Genomic DNA, 23,242 nt, shown 5'->3' with positions numbered 1-23,242 from the left:
GGATTCCTTTTTCTCCATATCCTCACCAACGCTTGTTGTTTCTCATGTTTTTGGTATTAGCCATTCTCACAGGTGTGAGGTGATATCTCATAGTAGTTTTGATTTGCATTTCTCTGATGATTAGTGATGATGAGCATCTTTTCATGTGTCTGTTGGCCATCTCTATGTTTTCTTTGGAAAAATGTCTTTTCATGTCTTCTGCCCATTTTTTGATTGGATTGTTTGGGTTTAGGGTATTGAGCTCTATGAGTTCTTTATATATTTTGGATACTAACCCTTCATCAGATAGGTCATTTGCAAATATCTTTTCCCATTCTATAGGTTGCCTTTTTAGTTTTGTTGATTGTTTCCTTCTCTGTGCAGGAGCTTTTTGTTTTGATATAGCCCAATAGTTTATTTTTGCTTTTGTTTCCTTTGCCTCTGGGGACCTATCTAGAAAAAGGTTGGTGTAGCCAGTGTCAGAGAAATTACTGCCAGTGCTCAATCTAGGATTTTTATGGTTTCAGTTCTCACATCTAGATCTTTAATCTGTTTTGAATTTATTTTTGCTATGTTGTAAAAATGTGGTCCAATTTCATTCTTTTGTGTGTTTGCTGTTCAATTTTCCCAGCACCGTTTGTTGAAGGGCCTTTTTCCTGTTGGATATTCTTTCTTGCTTTGTTGAAGATTAATTGACCATATACTTAAGGGTTTATTTCTGGGTTTTCTACTGTGTTTGTTGATTTATGTGTCTATTTTTATGCCAATACATACTGTTTTGATTACTAAAGCTTTGTAATATACCTTGAAGTCTGGAATTGTGATTCCTCCAGCTTTGGTTTTCTTTTTCAAGATTGCTTTGGTTATTCTGGGTCTTTTATGGTTCCATTCATATTTTAGAATTGTTTGTTCTAGTTCTGTGAAAAATGCTCTTGGTATTTTGATAGAGATTGTATTAAAGGTGTAGATTGCTTTGGGTAGTATAGACATTTTAGCAATATTTGTTCTTCCAATCCATGAACCTGGAATGTCTTTGCCTTTCTTTGTGTTGTCTTCAGTTTCTTTCATCATTGTTTTATAGTTTTCAGAGTACAGATCTTTCACCTCTTTGGTTAGGTTTATTCCTAGGTATCTTATTATTTTGGGTACAATTGTAAATGGGATTGTCATCTTAATCTCTCTGCTGTTTCCTTATTGGTGTGTAGAAATACAACCAATACGTTCATTATGTATCCTGTGACTTTACTGAATTTGTTTATCAGTTCTAGCAATTTTTTGGTGGAGTCTTTTGGGTTTTCTATATAAAGTGTCCTGTCATCTGAAAATAGTGAAAGTTATACTTCTTCCTTGTGATTTGGTTGCCTTTTATTTCTTTTTGTTGTCTGATTGCTGTGGTTAGGACCTGCAGCACTCTGTTGAATAAAAGTGGTGAGAGTGAGGGGTGCCTGGGTGGCTCAGTTGGTTAAGCTTTCAACTCTTGGTTTTGGCTCAGGTCATGATCTCACAGTTCATGAGTTCAATCCCTGCATCTGTCTCTCTGCTGGCAGCACAGAGCCTGCCTGGCATGCTCTGTCTCCCTCTCACTGTCCCTTCCCTGCTTGCATTCTCTCTCTCTCAAAAACGAATGAACTTAAAAAAAAGAAAGGTAAAGTGATGAGAATGGACATCCTTGTCTTGTTTCTGACCTTAGTGGAAAAGCTCTCAGTTTTTTCTCATTAAAGATGTTAGCTGTGGGTTTTTCATCAATGGCCTTTGTTATGTTGAGGTATTTAAACTTACTTTGTTATGGTGAGGTATGTAAACTTACTTTGTTGAGGGTTTTTATCATGAATGGATGTTGTACTTTGTCAAATGCTTTTTCTGTGTCTGTTGAAATGAACATATGTTTCTTATCCTTTCTCTTATTGACACATCACATTGTATCACATTGATTTGTGAATATTGAACCACCCAACAACCCAGGAATAAGTTCACTTGATCATGGTGAATGATTTTTTTAGTGTATTGTAGAATTCAGTTTGCTAGTATTGTGCTGAGGATTTTTACATCTATGTCCATCAGAGATTTGAACTATAGTTCTCTTTTTTTGTGGTGTCTTTATCTGACTTGGGTATCTGGGTAATGCTGGCCTCAGAACAAATGTGGAAGTTTTCCTTTTCTATATTTTGGAATGGTTTGAAAAGGATAGGTATTAATTCTTCAAATGTTTGGTAGAATTGACATGTGAGGCCATCTGGCCCTGGACTTTTATTTCTTGGAGTTTTTTGATTACTGACTTAATTTCTTTGCTGATAATCACTGTGTTCAAATATTTCCATTTTTAACAGTTTCAGTTTTGGTAATTTATATATGTTGATGAGTTTATCCATTTCTTCTAGGTTGTCCAGTTTGTTGGCTTAAATAGTTTTTCATAATAATCTGTTATAGCTGTTTGTATTTCTGTAGTGTTTGTTATTTCTTCTCTCTCATTTGTGATTTTATTTGGGTCTTTTCTCTTTTTTTCTTGATAATTCTGGCTAGAAGTTTATCAGGTTTTTTTTGTTTTGTTTTTGTTTTCCCCCAAGGAAGCAGTTCCTTGTTTTATTGATCTGTTGTATTGTGGGGTTTTTTTGTTTGTTTTTATATCATTTATTCTTGCTCTTATCATTATGATTTCCTTCCTTCTGCTGGTTTTAGGTTTTGTTTGTTCTTTTTCTAGCTTCTTTAGGTGTAAGGTTAGGTTATTTGAGATTTTTCTTATTTCTTGCAGTAGGCCTGTATTGCTAGAAACTTCCCTCTTAGAACCAATTTTGCTGCATTGCAAAGGCTTTGAACCCTTGTATTTTCATTTTCATTTGTTTCCATGCACTTTTTCATTTCATATTTTATTTCCTGGTTGACCCATTCATTGTTTGGTAGCATGTTATTTACCTCCATGTGTCTGTGGTCTTTCCAGATTTTGTCTTGTGGTTGATTCCTAGTTTCCTAGTGTTGTGGTCAGAAAAGATGCATGGTATAACTTCAGTCTTTTTTAATTTGTTGAGGCTTGTTTTGTGGCCTACTATATGATCTGTTCTGCAGAATGTTCTATGTGCACTTGAAAAGAACGTGTATTCTACTGTTTTAAGATAGAATGTTCTGAATAATCTGTCTGGTCCAGACAATCAAATCAATTGTTTTCTTGATGATTTTCTGTTTAGATGATCTGTCCATTGATGTAAGTGGGGTGTTAAAGTCCCCTACTATCGTTGCATGATTACTGATTAGTTCCCTTATGTTTGTTAATAACTATTTTATGTATATGGGTGCTTCCATTTTGGGTGCATAAATATTTACAGTTGTCCTATCTTGTTGGATTATTCCCTTTATTATATAGTGTCCTTCTTCGTCTCTTGTTACGGTCTTTGTTTTAAAGTCTATTTTGTCCAATATTAGCACTGCTACTCCAGCTTTCTTTTATCATCCATTTGCATGATAGATGGTTCTCCATCCCCTCACTTTGAATCTGCAGGTGTCGTTAAGTCTAGAATTATTCTCTTATAAGCAGCATATAGATGGGTCTTGTTTTTTTAATTCATGCTGTTATCCTGTGTCTTTTGATTGGAGCATTTAGTACATTTACACTCAAAGTAATTATAGGTACATATTTATTACCATTTTCTTACTTGTTTTGTGGTTGTTTCTACAGATTTTCTCTGATCTTTTCTTTCATGGTTTGTTGGCTTTCTTTAGTGATATATTTGGATTTCTTTGTCTTTACTCTTTGCATATCTATTAGTTTGGTTTTTTTTTTTTTTTTTAGTTTATTTACTTTGCAAGACAGAGGGAGAGAAAATTCCAAGCAGGCTCCATACTGTCAATGTGGAGCCTGATGCAGAACTCAACCCACAAACCATGAGATTATGACCTGAGCTGAAATCAAGAATTGGACACTTAACAAAGTGTGCCACCCAGACACCCCAGTTTGTAGTTTATGATTTCTGGTTATCATTAAGTTTGTATATAATGTCTTCTGCATATAGCAGTTTATATTAAGCTGGTAGTGAAGTTTGAACCCATTCTTCTGTCTTCCCCATGTTTTATGTATATGGTATCGTATTTTATATCCTTTTATTTTGTGAATTCCTTGACTCGTTTTTTACAGAAATCTTCATTTTTACTGCTTCTGTGTTTCCTACCTTCATATTGTCACTTTTGGTCTTTCTTTTCCACTCAAAGAGTCCCCTTTAATATATCTTGCTGGGAAGGTTTAGTGGTCATGAACTCCTTTAAGTGTCTGGGAAACTTTATTTCTCCTATTCTTAACATTTTTTAATATATTTATTTTTGAGAGAGAGAGAGAGCGCACAAGCTGGGAAGGGGCAGAGAGAGAGGGAGACAGAGTATCTGACATGGGCTCCACGCTGTCAGCACAGATCATAATGTGGGGCTTCAACTCACAAACCACGAGATCACCACCTGTGCCAAAATAACGGTTGGACACTTAACCAACTCAGCCTCCCAGGCACCCCTCTCCTTGTATTCTGAACGATAGCCTTGCTGGATTGAGTATTCTTGGCTACAGGTTTTTCCCATTCAGCACTTTGAATATATCATGGCACTCCCTTCTGGCTTGGATAGTTTCTGCTGAAAAATTCTGATAGCCTTATCGGGTTTCTTTTGTATTGTAACTGTCTTCTTTTGTCTTGCTGTTTTTAATGGTTTTTCTTTATCACTATTTTTTTCCATTTTAATTACAATGTGTCTTGGTGTGGAAATTCTTTGGTGATTTTGTTGAGGGATCTCAGTTCCTCCTGATGTGGATATGTGTTTCCTTCCCCAGATTAGGGAAGTTTTCAGCTATCATTTCTTCAGATAAATTCTCTGCCCCTTTTTCTCTCTTATACTTCTGGGACTCCTATAATATGAATGTTACTATGTTTGATGGAGTCACTACATTCCCTACATCTATTTTCGTTTTGCATAAGCATAATTATTTTTTCTTTCTTTTGTTCAGTTTGATTACTCTCCATTACTTTGTCTTCTAGGTCATTAATTCATTCCTCTGCTTCTTCCATCCTGTTCTTTCCTTCAGGCCTGTCTTTCATTTCTTTTTTTGAGCCCTTTATCTCTGGTGTGTTATTCCCTTTCTCTGTGGTAATGGTCTCACTGATGTCCTCCACTCTTTTCTCAAATCCAGTGAGTATTATGGTCATTACTTTAAATTCTCCATCAGACATGTTACTTATATCTGTTTTGCTTAGATCTCTGGCCATGTTCTTGCCCTGTTCTTTCATTTGGGACAGATTCCTCTGTCTTCTCATTTTGTCTAAGTCTCTCTGCCTGTTTCTCTGTATTAGGAAAGTCAGCTGTGTGTCCTTTTCTTAAGGGTAATGGTTTTATGAAGAGGTCCGTAAATGCTGCTTCTCTGGGACACAATCTGAGATGAGGCAACTAACCTCCCCACTGTATGTCCCAGGCGCTCTTCAGATTGTTGTTTCCACGCTGTATGTCCACAGGCTGTTCGCCTGTCTTCTCTCCAGCAGCCTCAATATCCTCCGAGGTCTCCCACAGCCAAGCACACTGACCTTTAAAAATCTAGGCCTTAAGCCCCACTGGTTGTAAGAACTCATGAAATTCGAGCCCACTCACCTTCCAAGCCAGTTGCTTGTGGGGACTCATTTATCCTGTGCTCCTTCCTGAGTGCTAGTCTGCCTCTCATCCTTCTCCCTGATTACAGCTCCCTCCCTACCACAGAGGCCACAAATCCATTTCTCTCCCAAACTGTGTCTTCACCCTTCCTACCTTCTTCAGTCTGCCTCTTTTCTACCTTTACTTGTGATTTGTTCTGCTAGTCTTCAGGTTGATTTCTGGGGTATTTAGGATGATCTGAGAGTTACCCAGTTGTACTTATTGGACGAGGCGAACCTAGGGTCCTCCTACTCCATCACCATCTTCCCCTTGTGGTATCATTTTACATATTTCTCTGTCTTCTATGTTTCTGAAAACTATTATTTTCTAGAGGCGTATGTGCAGCTTTTTGGTTTTTGTTTTTTGGGGCAAGAATGCTTCCTAAGTGGTAATTGAATCGTATATCAAGTCTGGTCATTCCTCTTTGGGGAATGTGCCAAAAGTCATCATTGTGTTCACATGTTAGCAGCCTGATCCATCCCTTTTTAAAAATTTTTTAAGTAGGCTCCACACCCAGTGTGGAGCCCAGCATGGGGCTTGAACTCACAGCCCTGAGATCAGGACCTGAGTTGAGATCAAGGTCGGATGCTTAACCGACTGAGCCACTCAGGTGCCTCCTGATCCATCCATTTTAAAGTCTCCCATGAGCCTTTCTTAATAGTTTCAGCATTCCATTTATTGGATCCATTACTTTATTCAGAAGTAAAGCTTTTTAAACACATATATTCTGTGGAATTAAGAAAGAAATATTTTGGTTTTATAAAGTTTAGAATTGAGATAGAACTTAATTTTCTTTATGGTAAGAAATCTTTTTTCTCCAGCCCCCTTGATCTATAGTCTTGGAGATTACCTTGCTGAACTTATGTGAGAGGGAGCCCATTCTGTCCTTTTAGCAGAGCTCTGATAGGAAGCTGGTCCTTGTATTGAACCATATTCTGCCTCCTGGCAACCTACACCTGTTCTAATCCAGCCTTTCAGAACAACTTGAAATTCTCTCTTCTCCTTCTACAGGATAAATCTGAAAAAAATGTGCATACTTCCTTTTAATATATATGTCCAGTCTAGATACACCCAGATGTTTCAACTCTCCTCAGGAAAATAATTTTCAGACCATCATCTAAGTTGATCTCCTCAGGATGCTATGTGTGTATGTGTGTGGTATTTTGAAAGAAGGGAATTTATTCAGTATACTTTGTCTTAAGATGAGTTTTGCTACAAAAAGCTAGAGGAAGGCAGAAAGGAAGAACTAAGCCAGACAGTGACCTTGTCAATCTTTCTATGTCATTTGCCTCTTTGTGAATCTGATGCTGTAGGTTTTCTCCCCAGAAAATTTATCCATAAAAGTTTGTCTGTTACACGTGTTCATAGACCTTTACACACACATCAAAGTGCACTTAGATCTCATTAGAAGATTCAAGGCTTTTATGTCCTCTTTCAACTTTGCATAGTTGTATTTTGGCTATGTGTGTGGGTATAGTATACATGATGAAGGATTGGGGGATAGAAGTGAAGGAGGGCAGTAATTTGGGGGATTTCTGTCTCAGTAGCTCTTTTATATACCGTTGCTTCTCTGTCTCCCCATTCCCTGTTCCTGCTTGTCCTCCCCCTTTCCCCAGATGTAGTACTCCCCGTAAGAGAAAGAGGTCATGTATCCTTCCTTCACTTTACTCTTTTCACCGAGGCTATGTTTCTTCAAGTCTGTGATTCTTACTGCTTTTACAGTAATTACTAATTAAATCTCAGAGAAAACAATACAAGAGGATAACATTTTATTTGAGTGCTTTAAATATGTGTCAACACATAACGGATCTTTTAGAAATGGTGGGGGGAGCTTTCTGGTTAGTTCTATTGAACGTGCATGTATGTGTGTGTGATCAAGTTCATATATGAATTCACTGTAATAGTATCAGCCAATAAGACACTTACTCTTTTCATTTGTTACTACAGATGTGGTGAAAGGTGAAAAGATTCTTCCAGTATTTGATGAGCCACCAAATCCAACCAATGTTGAAGAGACTTTAAAGAGAATTAAAGAAAATGATGTTCGTCTTGTTGAAGTCAATTTGAATAATATAAAGGTAGGTATGCTAAGCAACTAATAAAATTTTTAATTGCTTTGAGTCAGCTGTAGGATGAGAGTTTGGGCAGTTTTGATATAGTGTAATTCTTTCTACTTAAAGGTAAAGTTTTTGGTCCTAACAGTATGCTTAGATTCCTAGAGCTTAAGGTGTAATATTTTTCTGACTTGCTTTTTAAAGAGTAGCATGTAAACCTGTAAACCCTACAGACTGTCAGCATAAATCTCTCTGGCTCTCAAAGTAAAAAGAGTTTTTTAGTCTTTTGGGTTCTTTTTTTTTTTTTTTTTTAATCAGGTTTCTTGAGTTATAATTGATATATAGTGAAACTCTCGCTATTTCATGTACAGGTCCAGTGAGTTTGACAAATGCATAAGTTGTAAGATCACCACCACCACAGATGTAGAACACGTTACTCCCTTTTGTCATCATTTTCTGCCCCCAGCTCTAGCCCCTGGCAGCAACTGATATGTTTTCTTTCCCTATCATTTTGCCTTCTCCAGAATGCATTACAAATGAAATCATATAGTATGTAGTCTTTTGAGTCTGGCTTCTTTCACTTAGCATAATGCATTTGAGATTCATCTCTGTGGTTGGATGTATCAGTTTGTTGAGCAGTATTCTGTTGTGTGGATGTGCTGCAGTTTGTTTATCCATTCACCAATTGATAGACCTGTGGATTCTCTCTGGTTTGGGATGATTATAATAAAGCCATTAAACACATAATGAACATGCAAACATGTTTTCATTTCTCTTGAGTAGACACCTAGAAGTAGGCTTTCTGGGATCTTACTGAGTTGTTAAAAATGTAGCTCTTCCTTGGAGTAAAGGAGAAATGAGGTAGGAGGGCCTAGGGATAATTAAATTTATGAAGAGTAAATTCAAATTATCTCTAGAGTAATGGTCATTGTATAAGAGCTACATTAAGAATTCCTTTTTATTTTATTATTTTTTTAATTCCTCATTTTATGTCTTTTGAGGGCTGTGGGAGCATCTGGTAATTATAAGAAGCTAGAGAATAAGACCTTTCTGTTCCTTTAGCAGCTGTTCCTTCCTCTGAGCAAAAGAAGGAAAGCCTTGGAAAAAGCTAACATTTCTAGTTGATCACTAATTTTAATTAAAAAAAAAAAAAATCCTCACATTCTAAATCAACAGTAATGGTCAAAAAATAACCAGGCTACAGGGAATTGTAGTCTTGGTACTAAAGGGAGAAATTAGTGCCTTCTAGAAGTCTATCTTTCCACATTTCAGGTAGTGTAAGATTAATCTCACTTAATGCCTTGTAGCTTAAACTAAGTGACCTCTTTCTCTCTCTGTAGAAGAGTGGATCCATTTTGAATACTAAGGTGTTGACTTCCTATAATCCAAATAGTTCAGTGTAGAATAATGGAAATTTCTTTAAATGCTAGAGAAATAATGATATATACTCTGCTCTAGATCAACAGTTTGAGCAGATGTACCATAAGAGAGAAATCACATAGATATGAAGGAGGCTGTTTGTTTTCATTTGTAGACTAAATGCTATGTGTATATAATTTGAGTACATTTAACTTAAAAAAAAAAAAGTACAAATATATTTAATTAATAGACTGAATTTCTTGAAAACTAAAATGTAATATTTCACATATTGTCTTTCAAGAATATCCCAATTCCAACTCTAAAAGATTTTGCAAAAGCTTTGGAAACCAACACACATGTGAAATATTTCAGTCTTGCAGCCACCCGGAGCAATGACCCTGTTGCTGCTGTAAGTAAGCTACTATTGATAATATTGAAATGATGGCTATATACAAGCGTATGTTACAGAGATGGCTAAACTGATTTTATGAACATGACGTACTCTTTTTTCAGTTGATATTTAGCTATTAAGCAGTACATAATCTATTTTATGGGTTTGTTCCTGTATTTCTTTTCTTTTTTTTTAAATAATTTGATTTATTTAATTTCATTTTTTATTTTTTAAAGTTTACATCCAAATTAGTTAGCATATGGTGCAACAGTGATTTCAGGAATAGACTCCTTAGTGCCCCTTATCCATTTAGCCCATCCCCCCGTTTCACAACTCCTCCAGTGACCCTCAGTTTATTCTCCATATTTATGAGTCTCTTTTTTGTCCCCCTCCCTGTTTTTGTATTATTTTTGTTTCCCTTCCATTATGTTCATCTGTTTTGTCTCTTAAAGTCCTCATATGAGTGAGGTCATATGATTTTTGTCATTCTCTAATTTCACTTAGCATAGTACCCTCCAGTTCCATCCACGTAGTTGCAAATGGCAAGATTTCATTCTTTTTGATTGCCGGTAACACTCCAAAGAAAATGTGGTATCTTCTTTATCCATTCATCCATCGATGGACATTTGGGCTCTTTCCATACTTTGGCTATTGTTGATAGTGCTGCTATAAACATGGGGGTGCATGTGTCCCTTTGAAACAGCACACCTGTATCCCGTGGATAAATGCCTAGTAGTGCAATTGCTGGGTCGTAGGGTAGTTGTATTTTTAGTTTTTTGAGGAACCTCCATACTGTTTTCCAGAGTGGCTGCAACAGCTTGCATTCCCACCTGTATTTCTTTTCTATAATTTTTCAATTTTATTTTATTTTTTATTCGTAGAGTGTAAACAGGCAAGTGGGGGGGAGAGAGAGAGAAAGAGAGAGAATCTTAAGCAGGCTCCATGCTCAGTACAGAGCCCAACATGGTGCTCCATCCCACGACCCTGGGATCATGACCTGAGCTGAAATCAAGAGTCAGATGCTCAACCAACTAAGTCACCCAGCCGCCCCAGTTTTCTATAATTTTTAAAAACATAAATGAAGTCATGCAGTATATTGCTGTTTTGCAACTTAATTTTTCACTCAACAGTATATCTTAGAGATCTTTTCATATCACTGCATAAAGTTCTAGACCTTTCTTTTGACATCTGCAGAGGATTTCATTCATGGATCTACAGTGTTGGATTTCATCAACTGCTTTCAATGTGTCTATTGAGATGATCATGTGGTTTTTGTCCTTTACTCTGTTAATCTGGTATATTATATTGATGAACTTTTGCATATTAAATCAACCTTGCATTCCTGGGTTAAGGTATGAACCTTTTTCTTCACTTGGCTTTGAGGCCATCACTCCCTTTGATTCTCCTCCCTCCTCATTGAATATCCCTTCTCTGGTCCCTATGCTGGTTGCTCCTTATCTCCCCAACGTCTAAGGATTGGAATGACCCAGGGCTCAATCCTGGGCCCTTTTCTTTTCTCTGTCTACACTCACTTTCTAGTTGATGTCACTCTGTTTCTTTGCTGTGTATTTTCTATATATGCTGCTGACTTCCAGTGTTATTATGCCCTGTTGGTGCCTCTGTCCTGAACTCCATACTCATGTCCACCTACTTACTTAACAGCTTGCTTGGATGTCTAACAGACATCCTAAATAGTCCCAAACCGAACTCCTGACTTCCCTCCCACACATGCTCCTTTCCCACTCATTCCTGTCTCACTAAATGACAACTTCACTCTTTCATTTGCTTAAGACAGAAAGAAATGGAGTCATCCTTGACTTCCCTTTCTCACCACCTTAAATGTATATCCAGCCTTGTCTTCAAAATATTCCAGAATCCAACTACTTCTCACCCCTTTCTCAACTACCACCTTGGTCAGTCTTAGCCACCATCTTCTCTCACCTGGATTATTGCAGTAGTCTCCTCACTGAGCTGCCCACATCCATCTTTCCCATCTCAAAGCCAGCTTTTTTATGTAGTGTCAAAAGTGAAATAGATACCTGTCCCAAGTTCTGTCTGCCCCCTCTTGCCTGTTGTTTTAACTTGACTTTAAGTTCTGCTTATCTGTGAGCTTTTCTGGCCTTCTGCCTTAGGCATCCCTTCTGGTCTCTGCCCTGAAAAGCAATCCACAATTTATCCTCCTTTGGTGACACAGTAACCTAACTGCAGTAGGACCTAAGTAAGAAAAGTTGTTCCAAAGAGACCTCAATGAAGTTAGTCCTACCCAGAAACTGAGAGAAACTGAGAGACACAGGGGAAAGAAGCAAGGAATAGGGTGTGAATGAACATAACAGTGTGAACAGCAGCAGAGAATATTATCAACAGTGACAAATCTAAATATTGTGACAGGGTACTTGTGAAAAGTAGATACATGTGAAGCCTGTGAGGTAGTGTGTCAAGATAAAACAACCTAATGAGAAACATCAAAGCTGTTCTGTTAATTAGTGTATTTGTTTATAGTAGGTATAATATGTGATAGACGCTGTCAATTTTTATCTTCAAATACTTTCTTTAATTTCTAGGCTTTTGCAGATATGCTGAGAGTGAACAAAAATTTGAAGAGCTTAAATATGGAGTCCAACTTTATTACAGGAGCTGGGATTCTAGCACTGATTGATGCTTTGAGAGATAATGAAACCCTGGCAGAGCTCAAGATTGACAATCAGGTCAGTGTTCTACAGCGATAACTGTGGGAGCTCCAGCCCACTCTGCTGTGTAGGGGCTGGGGGTTTAGGAGGCAGGTGGCAGGAAGGCTTTGGGGCAGTCTTGTGGGAAGGTGGCGGCCTGAAAGCAGATGAAGACATTTGAAGCATCCACAATGTTACCTTAGTATTTGTAGTATGGGTTTTGAGCATATTTATAGAGTTGTGCAGCCATCACCACTAATTCCAGAACATTTTCATCACCCCTCCCACCGGCCCCTGGCAATCACTAATTGACTTTCTGTCTCTACACATTTACCTATTTTTGACAATTCATATAAATGGAATTATATAGTATATGGTCTTTTGTGTCTACTGTCTTTCACTTAGCAAAATATTCTGCAGGTTCATCCATGTTGTAATATGTATCAGTAGTTAATCTTTATGGCTAAATAATCTGTTTGGGTTATTTCTACCTTTCAAACATTAGGAATACTGATATGAACATTCGTATACAGATTTTTATACGAACATAGGTTTTCATTTCTCATGGACATATACCTAGGAGTGGAATTGCGAGGTCTGGTGGTAACGCTGTGTTTAACTTTCTGAGGAATGGCCATGTTGTTTTCCACAGCGACTGCACCATTTTACATTTGTGCCAGCATGTGTGAGGTTCCCAATTTTTCCACATTCTTGCCAACATTTGTTACTGTCTTTTTGATTATAGTCATCCTGTAATAATGGGTATGAAGTGGTATCTTGTTTTGGTAATGTTCATTTTTTGATGTCTGTATGATCATATACTGAACTTTAAGATTTGTTTATCTTATTTATGTATATTGTAAGAATTGGGAAAACTTAAAAAGACCAACAGAATCAGCATGTACCTGAATATCTTAGTCTTGATTTACCTCGAAAAATATTTTGAATTAGTTTATTAATACTGTTCTTTATTTTTAATTATTCCAGAGGCAGCAGCTGGGGACAGCTGTGGAATTGGAAATCGCCAACATGCTTGAGGAAAATACAAATATCCTTAAATTTGGTTATCAGTTTACACAGCAGGGACCCCGAACCAGGGCAGCTAATGCTATAACAAAAAACAATGACTTAGGTAAGACATATGCATTTCAAATCAAATTTCTGAATTATATTATTAAGCTACTGTATTGGAGGAACATTTTTTTACTTTAAAAAAAAAATGTTAACACAGATTACTTGGCCTTTGTTTTTTAAATCTGCACAAATTACTTGGCCTTTGTTTTTTAAATCTGCACAAGCCTTTTTATATTGATTGAAGTAGAGTTCAGTTTAAGTGCAGTTGTAGTGATTATTGGGTTAGTGGATCTGCTTACAAATATTTCACAGCTTTAAGTGAATGGTTTTCTACGAGAAACATAATAAATGCTACCTGTAACAAATATTTTGTTCTCTGTTACAAGCCACCTCCTGATTAAAGATTTCAACATGACAGGAAAGTTTTTTGCCCTTTTTATCAAACAGGCCTAGGCAGAAATCCAGTTTTACATGATAAAATATGGAGTAATTCTAGTTTTGATACAAGTTTTATAGTGTGTGGCACACAAGTGTTGGCTGTCCTTACCGGTCTCCCTGACACAGCCATTACCGGGCAGGTTGTCCTCTCGCAGTGCACATCAGTCAACGTCAGACGTTGCCCTTTTTTTTTCCTGGTTCCCACTGAAATACTGCTGAGGCTTGTGCTTCTGTTTGATGCAAGTGTTCTGGCCAAGGCTGAATTAAAGAATATGATGCTTATAATTTTGTTTCTACATGTTTCCAAAAATTGAACCTTTTGTGTTTGTCACTGAAAGATTTTTTAAAGAGGTACTTAGACAAGAGATAAAATAACATTTCCTAAACCGAATAGCACTTCAAAGTGAGGCAGTTCTTTTAAGCTTCAACCATATTTGAGTTTGCATTCTTTAAATGCAGAAAATGTTACAGCCTCCTTCCCTCAACCCAAATTACTTTGAAGAGTATTAGTTCAAACCCTTTCTGTCCTTCAATGACTTAGTTTCCCATAGAAGATTTTAGCCTCTTGCATTTTAGGAAATTGGTGTGTTTGGTATACTGTTGATTCTCAGTGTAATTTGCAAAGTCACGCTAATTACATCAAGAATCAACAATCTACCAAAAGATGAGAGAACACATAAAAACTATTTCCTAGGCTGCTTTCAGTTGACATTATGCAGGTGAGTAGGTGCCGGGGGCCACGTGTAATAGAGATGAGGAGGTCATGTTGAAGGTGTGGTCTGACGTGAAGCAGAACTGAGAGAAAGCAGACAGCTTTGTGTTGGTAGCTCTCTAGACCCCCACCTCATGCTGTTGCATTCTGATCCAAGCCAGATTTTTAGACGTGAAATGAGAATAAGGACATTCCTGGAGTGGGGGAATTGCGCGGATAAAAACCCAGATTTGGGATCAAGCGAGTTATTTATATACTGAGGACAGCTTGTAGAGTTTGAAAACTGACTCTCATTGCAGGATGCTGCCTTGAGAATAATTCTTCAATAAGTACTTGCTGTTTAAAGCTAACAGAATAAAAAAGTGATGTCAGCAGATTAAGAGGGAATGCTAGTAGAAGGCACTAAAATTACATGGGAAGAAACTTCATTTCTTTGGATTTTTTGTGGGAGGCATTTGAGAGCCATTATAGGCCACCAAATACATGATTAAAATGATACTTCAAAAAATAACTATTTACTCTTCCAGAGATAGGATATGAGGTTAGAACTTATTTGCAATTGATGGATCATAGAGTATTGAGAACCTGTATTAGTGGAGTAGGTTTTGGAAAGAAATTGCCAAAGAATTGTTAATAGGGCCAGATTTATAAGCCTCTCGTCTAGAGGCTGAGCCGAGGACCTGCTTGTAACAAGTAGATGCCAAGTGAGAAAGAAGAGTCGGAAATGGCTCTTGGACCCATCTTGCACTTTATGTGCTCCTAGCACCCGCAGCTTTTTTTTAGAGCCCTGCGTTGAGTGCTGCCCACAGATCAAGGCTGCCAGCATAAAGACATGTGCTCTGATATGCAATCTAATTATGTAGCCACCAGAAAGAGATACCAAAGAACAAAACTTGAAACATACACACAATCTCTTGGGCATATTGTTTTTCTTCATCTTGCAAATCGGGCTGTATCAGATCTTTAGTGTTGATTTTGATAATCTTTTCCTCTCATTATTTTCTGTTCATCCAAATACTCCTACCTACTCCCATCTCTCCAGCTAAGAAGTGTCCTAGCTGTAGCAGCAAAGAGATTATATGGTATATGTTGCAATATTTGATTGAACTTTGAGTCTCCTATTACTGTCCTTACACTAGCTAACCACATAATTAATTTTCTTCCTTTCTTGTTTGCTCCACTTTGTCTTAGATCTTGTTTACAACATGTATTTTTTAATAACATGCATTTTATTTTATTTTACATTATTTTGAGAGAGAGCAAGCATGTGAGTGGGTGGGGGGAGGGGCAGAGAGAGAGAATCTGAAGCAGGCTCCACACTCCTCAAGGAGCCACATACGGGGCTTGATCCCATGATCCTGGGATCATGACCTGAGTCAAATTCAAGAGTCAGATGCTCAACCAACTGGGTAACCCAAGAGCCCCTATAACATGCATTTTAACATCATAAATGGTCTGCCAATAACATCCAAACCCTGCTGCAATTCAAATTTTTCTTGGAAATGTTCTACTCTAAAGAGTTAATCTGATTTACCTTTCGATATTTGTTTTTCAGAGATCTATATATATGAATTAGGTTTGTATTTGAGGACTCAAGTCTCTATTTGATTTTTTCCCTTAGTATTTCAGTAAACACAGGAAACCTGCTTTTCATTAACATGAACTAAAATTAGAGCCCGGGGTGTACTTAATTATTTAAGTATAAAAATGTTTGTGGGAACTTGATACTTTTTATCTCCCGGTTTTTACTTTCTAGCTAGCACCCAGCCAGTAGCTAGACAAGCTTTTATGCACATCACTTGCATGTCTGCCTGAAGACTCTATCCTACTGTTACTGAGTACAGTGTAATGGTTTGGGGTCATCAGTCTGTGAAGAGGCTGGGAACTCCTGAGATATATGCGCCTTTCTGTACACCATCCACTGAATTAGTTGACCACTTTGGTGGCCAAAGTTTATTATGGTACCCTCCTGTGACCTTATACCACATTACCAGGATCTGAGACTTTCATTACTTTGTATTTGTTGTTTTGTCAGAGCCTGGTTCATTTTGTAGGAGACCCTAGAAAGAAAATTTGGGAAATAGTAGCAAGTCATTTACCTTTAAAATGAGAAAAATGTTTGGGGCACCTTGATGGCTAGTTGGTTAAGGCATCCAACTCTTGATCTCAACTCAGGTCATGATCTCATGGTTCGTGAGTTCGAGCCCCTCATTGGGCTCTGTGCTAATGGTGCGGAGCCTGCTTGGGATTCTGTCTCTCCTTGTCTCTGCCCTTCCTCTGCTTGTGCTCTCTCTCTAAATAAATAAATAACTTAAAAAAAATGTTTTTGGTATATTCTTTCACAAACTAAGGAGATACATTGTAATGCCTAATCAGGAGAGCATGCAAATATTTGTTGCTTTTAATACTTTCTAATCCCAGCTTCCTGAATGTCATTTCAAAATTCAACACAGTAATTTATAATTAATCGTTTTAACAGAGGTGTCAATTTTTTAAAATAACAAATGGGTGCAATGACTTAAAGGTGATTGATGACCGTGATTTTAGATTTCTGATGCTGCTGTGTAAGCACAGGGGAGCTGAGGACACGTCTTTGTTCTCATTTTGAAGCCCCTCAGTGCTTAACAAGTAAATGGACGTTACATGTCAGTACAACTATAACTGGATTCTGCAGCCACTTGTTTGTTACAAGCAAGTTAACCCTGTACAAAGTAACAGGGATTTCTAACATCCTCTCTTTTTTTTTCACAGTTCGCAAAAGACGAGTTGAAGGAGACCACCAGTAAATCCACCGAGATACAATCTTTGGGAGACTTTAAAAGGTCACCAAGGGCTCATGTTGGTGATGTCAGATGTAAAATTTTCCTGGATAGAAGGGAAAAGACTGGAAATCTTTTTTTTTTTTTTTAACTACATGTATCTTTTTTCTAGTTTACATTGTTATCAGTTTCAAATTGCAAAATCAATAGTAGGTGATATTTTGTATTTTATAACATTATTTCTTTCTGCTAAAATCAGTTTTAATTTAGCTTAAATGGTTTGTGAGGAGTCATGAGTTTAAAAATGCAATTGTAAAAAAAGTTTAGGAAATCATTTACGTAGATAGTATGAACATTTTAAGGACTGATCTTTTTTAAATCAAAAAGGGACATTACTGCCATTAGAATTGCTATTGTACCTGTTTGGTACAAGACATTCACAGCTTTCCTTATTCCATCACATGGAGCCCTGTCCTGTTTTAGAATACATGAACTTGGCAAGAGTGTGCTTTTTGCTTCTATCAAGAAAGCAAGATACCAGAGTTTTAAAACGACTCCAAATCTGGTCATCGGCTGAGAAATAAAAGCCGGTCTGTTGGGGAGAGAAAGGGGCCTTCTGCACATTCCTGGTCACCGCACTTGTCCACTGTGGCACCAACACCTGGACTTGTTTCAACAAAGTCATCAGCTTGGCCAGGTTAGTACTTTGTTTAAAAGGACAGTTATGGCTAAATTCACTATAGTTTTTTATTTCAATAATGTGGGCATTACTAAATTTTTGTGAAAGCTCATAGTAAAAAGCATCGAAGTAGACAAGCTGTTTTCTTCCCTGTGAAAGCATACATATAGTCAACTCTTGGTTACTTAGGATAATAAGAAAAAAGGCGGTTATTAAACACATGACATCGAAGATAACAAACATGATGGAATTTAAGTCTGAGGCACATGCCAAATAGTCACTTAAACTGATGCTTACTGTAAATTAGAAACTGGCATGTGTATAAATTGTGGCACAGTATCGTGAAAGTTTGTGTGTGCACTGCAGAATTACATCAATAACACTGAATTGGCACTCCACAAATTTTCCAACCAGTAGGGAAAACTGTTCTTCATCCATCTACTTTTATATTCCCTCTCATCATCTGGCTTTTTTGTCCATATTGTGTAAAAGGAATCTCTCACAAGAGAAGTACTGCTCACGGTATTCAAACGAGCACTTGCACGGTGTACCATGGTGGGATGTGGACCTGTTCAGGGCAGCGCCTGGAGCAGACGATGGCAGAGTTGGCCCAGCTACAGAGGGCAGGCAGGAAAAAATCTGAGTAATCCTGACCCCCAAAATTGAGGCCTGACTATCCTCTATCACTTACACGGAGTAAAGGGAAGAATCCCAGTTAAAAGTAGGGATAGATGTGTTGATTCTTTTAAAAAGAATTTTTGAAATTGAATTATAAAACGTCACTCCTTTGGCTTGGGCTGGACAGTTTACTTATTGAGCTAGGCAGCTTCTTGTGTGTGATCTGGTATTAACCCTTCTCAACAGGCAAAAGCTTCCCTCAGAAGAAGTGGGTGTCTTTGTTTTTCTGAATCAATATCCAGTGTTTTAAAGGGGCCAAAGATCGACTTTGCACTATTCCCTTTGAGTTAGAGACCACTGATTTTTTTTTTTCCAAGTTAGCAAGGGTTTCTGTGTGTGTGTGTGTGTGTGTGTGTGTGTGTGTGTGTGTGTGTGTCCCCTTTTCATATGCAACTTTGGAAATGTACTTGACTTTAGAGACTGCACCCTTCCAGCAGGATGGGGAGTCAGCACGGAGCAGGCACCCAGGGCTTCCTTGCTTGCTTTGTCTATAAGTCAGTGAACTGATAAGTATGTTACCCCTTCTATCATCAGGTTTTTTTTTAATAGACATAAGCGAGACCCTACATAGTGTGTGTATGGTACTTACGGGTAATCTCTTTTTCACTGATTATTTACCTAAGTATGAAGAAGTTAAGTGTTTAGCTTATACCATTCCAGTTCTCAGCTGTGACAGTGCATTACATAATTGAAGAAAAGATTTCATGAATATCTTTAAAGCTGAACATTCTTCCAACTGAATACAGAAAATCTTTTCAAGAGTTGTAACTACAAGGGAGAAAACTGGTGTTTACTTTGATCTTTAAAACTCCAGCACCTCTTAACCATTTAGTAACATTCAGTATTTCTATATATAGCTCTAAAGCGTTGTAATAGATTAGGGTTCTCACATAGTCTTGATTTTTAAACCAAAGATTTTTCTAAGACCATACATTCTGTAGGCTAACCAATTTAAACTTACCTGGTTATCTAATCAAAGAATATTCTTTGCATTTTTAAATTGCTGTTTAAAGGCTTTTAATTGCCCATTTTGAAAAATTTTATATTTGAAGATCTCATTTTTCAAGTATGTCTACATGAAATTGTATTGGAAAACATCAATATTAATACTAATGCTGATATTATTAAAGTGGATTTTGGTGCTATAAACTTGTAGCTAAAATCTAGTAGAAGTCTTAAGTATAGGTGAAATACATTCCTAAAGGTGCCTGTCATTTAAAAGACCAAATATACATTTTGTGTATAAAAAACTCACAGATTGTTAGAGATTTCAAGGAGAATTATCTTGGTCATTAAATTGCAAATTCTTGTTATTTGAATGAAGTAACCCACATACTCGCTTTGTGCAATAGATGCACTCTGGAAAAGTTACATGTAAATAGAACTTTGTAAATGGTTTTTCTAGTGACAGTATCTGATGTATCTTCATTTAAAAAGGGGATTCCACAGTATAATAAAAATTATGAAAGAAAAATTGTTTTCATAAAATGTTAGTCATGTTCTGTTGTACATTATATTTAATCCTTGCCATTAAAATAAGATGAAAAGAGGGGCACGTGGGTGGCTCAGTCAGTTAAGCGTCCGACTTCAGCTCAGGTCATGATCTCACGGTTCGTGAGTTCAAGCCCCGTGTCAGCTCTGTGCTGACAGCTCAGAGCCTGGAGCCTGCTTCGGATTCTTTGTCTCCTTCTCTCTCTGCCCCTCTCTTGCTCGCTGTCGCTCGCTCTCTCTCTCTCTCTCTCAAAAATAAAAACACTAAAAAAAATAAATAAGATGAAAAGATTCACAAGGTTTCATAAAATCTTCTCTATTTTTGGCTCTGTGTTCCCAGGGCATGCAGGTCTCACTTTCCCCTTGGAGTCAGGAGCCATAGCACCTCCCACACGTCTGAGGACTGTGCTTTCTCTGGAATCACAGTAGCTTCCACCTCTGCAGGTTTAGTCCTGTGCTCGTGCTCCTCCATGACAGTGCCACTTCACTTAAAAAAATTTTTTTCTAGTATTACTGAGATATGATTAACATATAACTTCGTATTACTTTCAGATACACAACATGATTTATGTATATATTGCAAAATATGTACCCCAAGTTTAGTTAACATCCGTCACCTCATATCGTTTTAACGAAATTATTTTTCCTTGTGATGTGAACTATTAAGATCTAGTCTCTTAGCAACTTTGAGATACGCAGTACAGTACTGTCACCTGCAGGCACCATGCTGCACATTCCATCCTCCAGACCTACTCATCTTATAACTGGGAGTTTGTAGCTTTCACCACCTTCACCCATCCTCCACCTCCTACCCCCACGCCCTGGCAACCACCAGGCGATTGTTTCTCTGAGTTCAGTTTTTTTAGATAGTCCTATAAATGAGATCATATGGTATTTTCTCTGCCTTAGTTAGCATAATGCCCTTAATACTATTCAAAAGCGAAGTGGCTGCCAACTAAAGACCTGGCACCCGCGAGAACCAAACATGTGGACGTACCAGAACAACTGTTGCTCTCAAAGCTGTGAGCTCTTGGGTCTAACCATCTTTAGAAGCGCCTTCCATCAGCTCTCGCTGAGCATTCATGTTTTTCGGTCATTCTCACCACAAGACTTACTTACCAAAGAAACTTCACTATTTTTAAATTGAGAAGATGTATTGATAAGCAACGATTTTTATATTCTTATATGATTTTAATTTGGTCTTATATTCTTCTGCATTATAATTCCACTTAAGTCTGATACTCCAATATTACTGATATTAAATATACTGATAAATATTACAAAATATTAAACTTGGCTAATAGTCAAGTTTCTTTTGAAAACTGTACTGTAGGCATTTAGAACTTAGACTTCATACTGAAATAATTTCAATAAAGTTTATCAAATATTCTATACACTTGGACTGTGTGAAAAAAAATCCCTTCAGTTCCTATGTCCTAAAGTTCATTTCTTACATGCCTTTTCAGAAACAAGCTTATTATTTTCCCAGTTATTCTATCCCACTCTATTATATTAAACCATAAACTGTCAATACTTGACCATTTCTAACCATAAAAATAGTAATTTCATGTGCTTGAAATACCATCAGTTCTCAGTCTGGTCTGTCCATAAAAGTGAATTGAGTTGACAAATGTGAAGAAACAGGGTCCTGTGATACATCACATTTTGGACCTGATGGGAGCCAATTCTAATAAACTACAGATTATTTTTACAGCAAAGACCTTAATTACCAGTCACCCAAATCTACCAAGCAAAAGAGGAAATCAATGAAATGTGTTGTAAAGGGTTTGAGGAATCTTTTAGGGGTAAGTGGCAAATTAACATTTTCAGAGCTCTGGAACCTTTGCGAACGAGCACGGTCCCCTTACATCTTTAATATTGGCTGGCCTTGGGAGAATGGCCTTTGGGCTCATTTTCTCCTGCAGGAGGTCTTGCTGCCTGTCCTCTCGGCTAGGTAAGGAGGCTCGGGCACTTGCCCTGGCAGGTGACTCAGCTCCCGTGAGTCTGAGTGGCCATGGAGAGACAGTGCCCTTAGGCCTAGCGCAGTGGCCTCTGCTCTTTTAGGGACCAAATAGTGAGGGCGGCCGACCACTCATGGGTCCAAAATCACCAAACATCTTTTGTCCTTCAAATGTGAAGCTTTCCTTTATATCTGCAAGGATTGAGGGCCTAGAGATCCCAGCCCTGGGCCTGTTTGCAGACTTAGCAGAGCCTTGGGGCCAACCCTTGCGAGAAGTAGCTGGCCTTAGGATTAAACCGTGCTGGTGCTTAGTGTTCTGAATGAGTCTCTAATACGTTTTTTAAAATACATCCAATTAGTATCAACTTGTGGAGTTAGAGAAATAAAAACTATGTAAATCATGAAGGATTTACATGGTCAAGTCCAAATCCCACTGAGTTGAGGAGACGGACTTTAGAAAGTCAAGTAACTTGCCCAAGATAAGACCTTTGGCTTGTTCATTCAGTAAATACTTATCAGGTACCCATTATATTCCACCTGGTGTGCCAGTCACAAAGCCAGGAGTCAAATCTAGTATTTTGTTTCCCACTGCTCTTTTCTCTAAATTTTATGGTAACTGTTTATCTCAGGTATTTTGGGTGTCTTTCTCCAGAAGGCCACTAATGTATCTGCTTAACCTCATGATTGTTCCATATAAAAGCTCATGACCCTTCTCTCAAAAATGCTTATTTTTTTACTTGGGAGGAAATATCTTTGGATAGAGGTCTCAAAGTTCTTTCGACCCCACCTTTCAGGTCCAAAATGGAAATAAGAGTACCCACCTTTCACATTGTTCTGAGGACTAGAACTGGTAGGACCAGTTCAGCACTAGGCAAAGCACCCAGTGTCCAATGAGCCCTCCGATGCTGTACCTGCTCTGACAAGATCCAGGGCGAGGTGGTCAGTGGCGGTGCCATGCCGGTGGAGATGACAAAGCACAGAAGAGGCCTGAACACAGCTAGGCAGTACAGGAGGACATATGGGAAGATGCGATACCTGACCCGAACCTAAGCCCACCTCTGGGCCCAACCAGGAGGATGAGGTGGGGCAGAGCAGCTGAAATGCACAAAAACCTAAGACCCAGAGCAAACAGTTACCAAAACAAGTTTCTTCCTTGGGAAAAATGGATCTTCTAAAGTCACAGGCTTGCTTTTGAACATTTTTTATTCACAACTAGGATTATGCAAAAGCAACTCGATTTATCATTTCAATCAAAACAAGTCATTTAATCATTGCTTTAAAACTGTTGATGGGGCACCTGGGTGGCTCAGTGAAGCCAGTCTGACCTCAGCTTGTTGTGATTTTGTGGTTCAT

General features: G+C 37.8%; 1 protein-coding gene across 1 annotated transcript in view; it reads left to right on the top strand.

The window, feature by feature from the left end:
* Window positions 1-18,076, top strand: part of TMOD3 (tropomodulin 3) — a 78,947-nt gene extending 60,871 nt beyond the window's left edge. Inside the window, exons 6-10 of the mRNA XM_007081854.3 lie at window positions 7,576-7,706; window positions 9,343-9,450; window positions 11,994-12,137; window positions 13,086-13,230; window positions 17,074-18,076. Coding sequence (XP_007081916.1) covers window positions 7,576-7,706; window positions 9,343-9,450; window positions 11,994-12,137; window positions 13,086-13,230; window positions 17,074-17,108 — 563 coding nt within the window. The 3' untranslated portion in view covers window positions 17,109-18,076. The remainder of the gene's footprint in view (window positions 1-7,575; window positions 7,707-9,342; window positions 9,451-11,993; window positions 12,138-13,085; window positions 13,231-17,073) is intronic.
* The last annotated feature ends 5,166 nt before the right edge of the window (window positions 18,077-23,242 follow it).

This window comes from Panthera tigris, chromosome B3, assembly GCF_018350195.1.
Source record: "Panthera tigris isolate Pti1 chromosome B3, P.tigris_Pti1_mat1.1, whole genome shotgun sequence".
NCBI lineage: Eukaryota > Metazoa > Chordata > Mammalia > Carnivora > Felidae > Panthera > Panthera tigris.
This window is presented reverse-complemented; position numbering and strand designations above follow the sequence as displayed.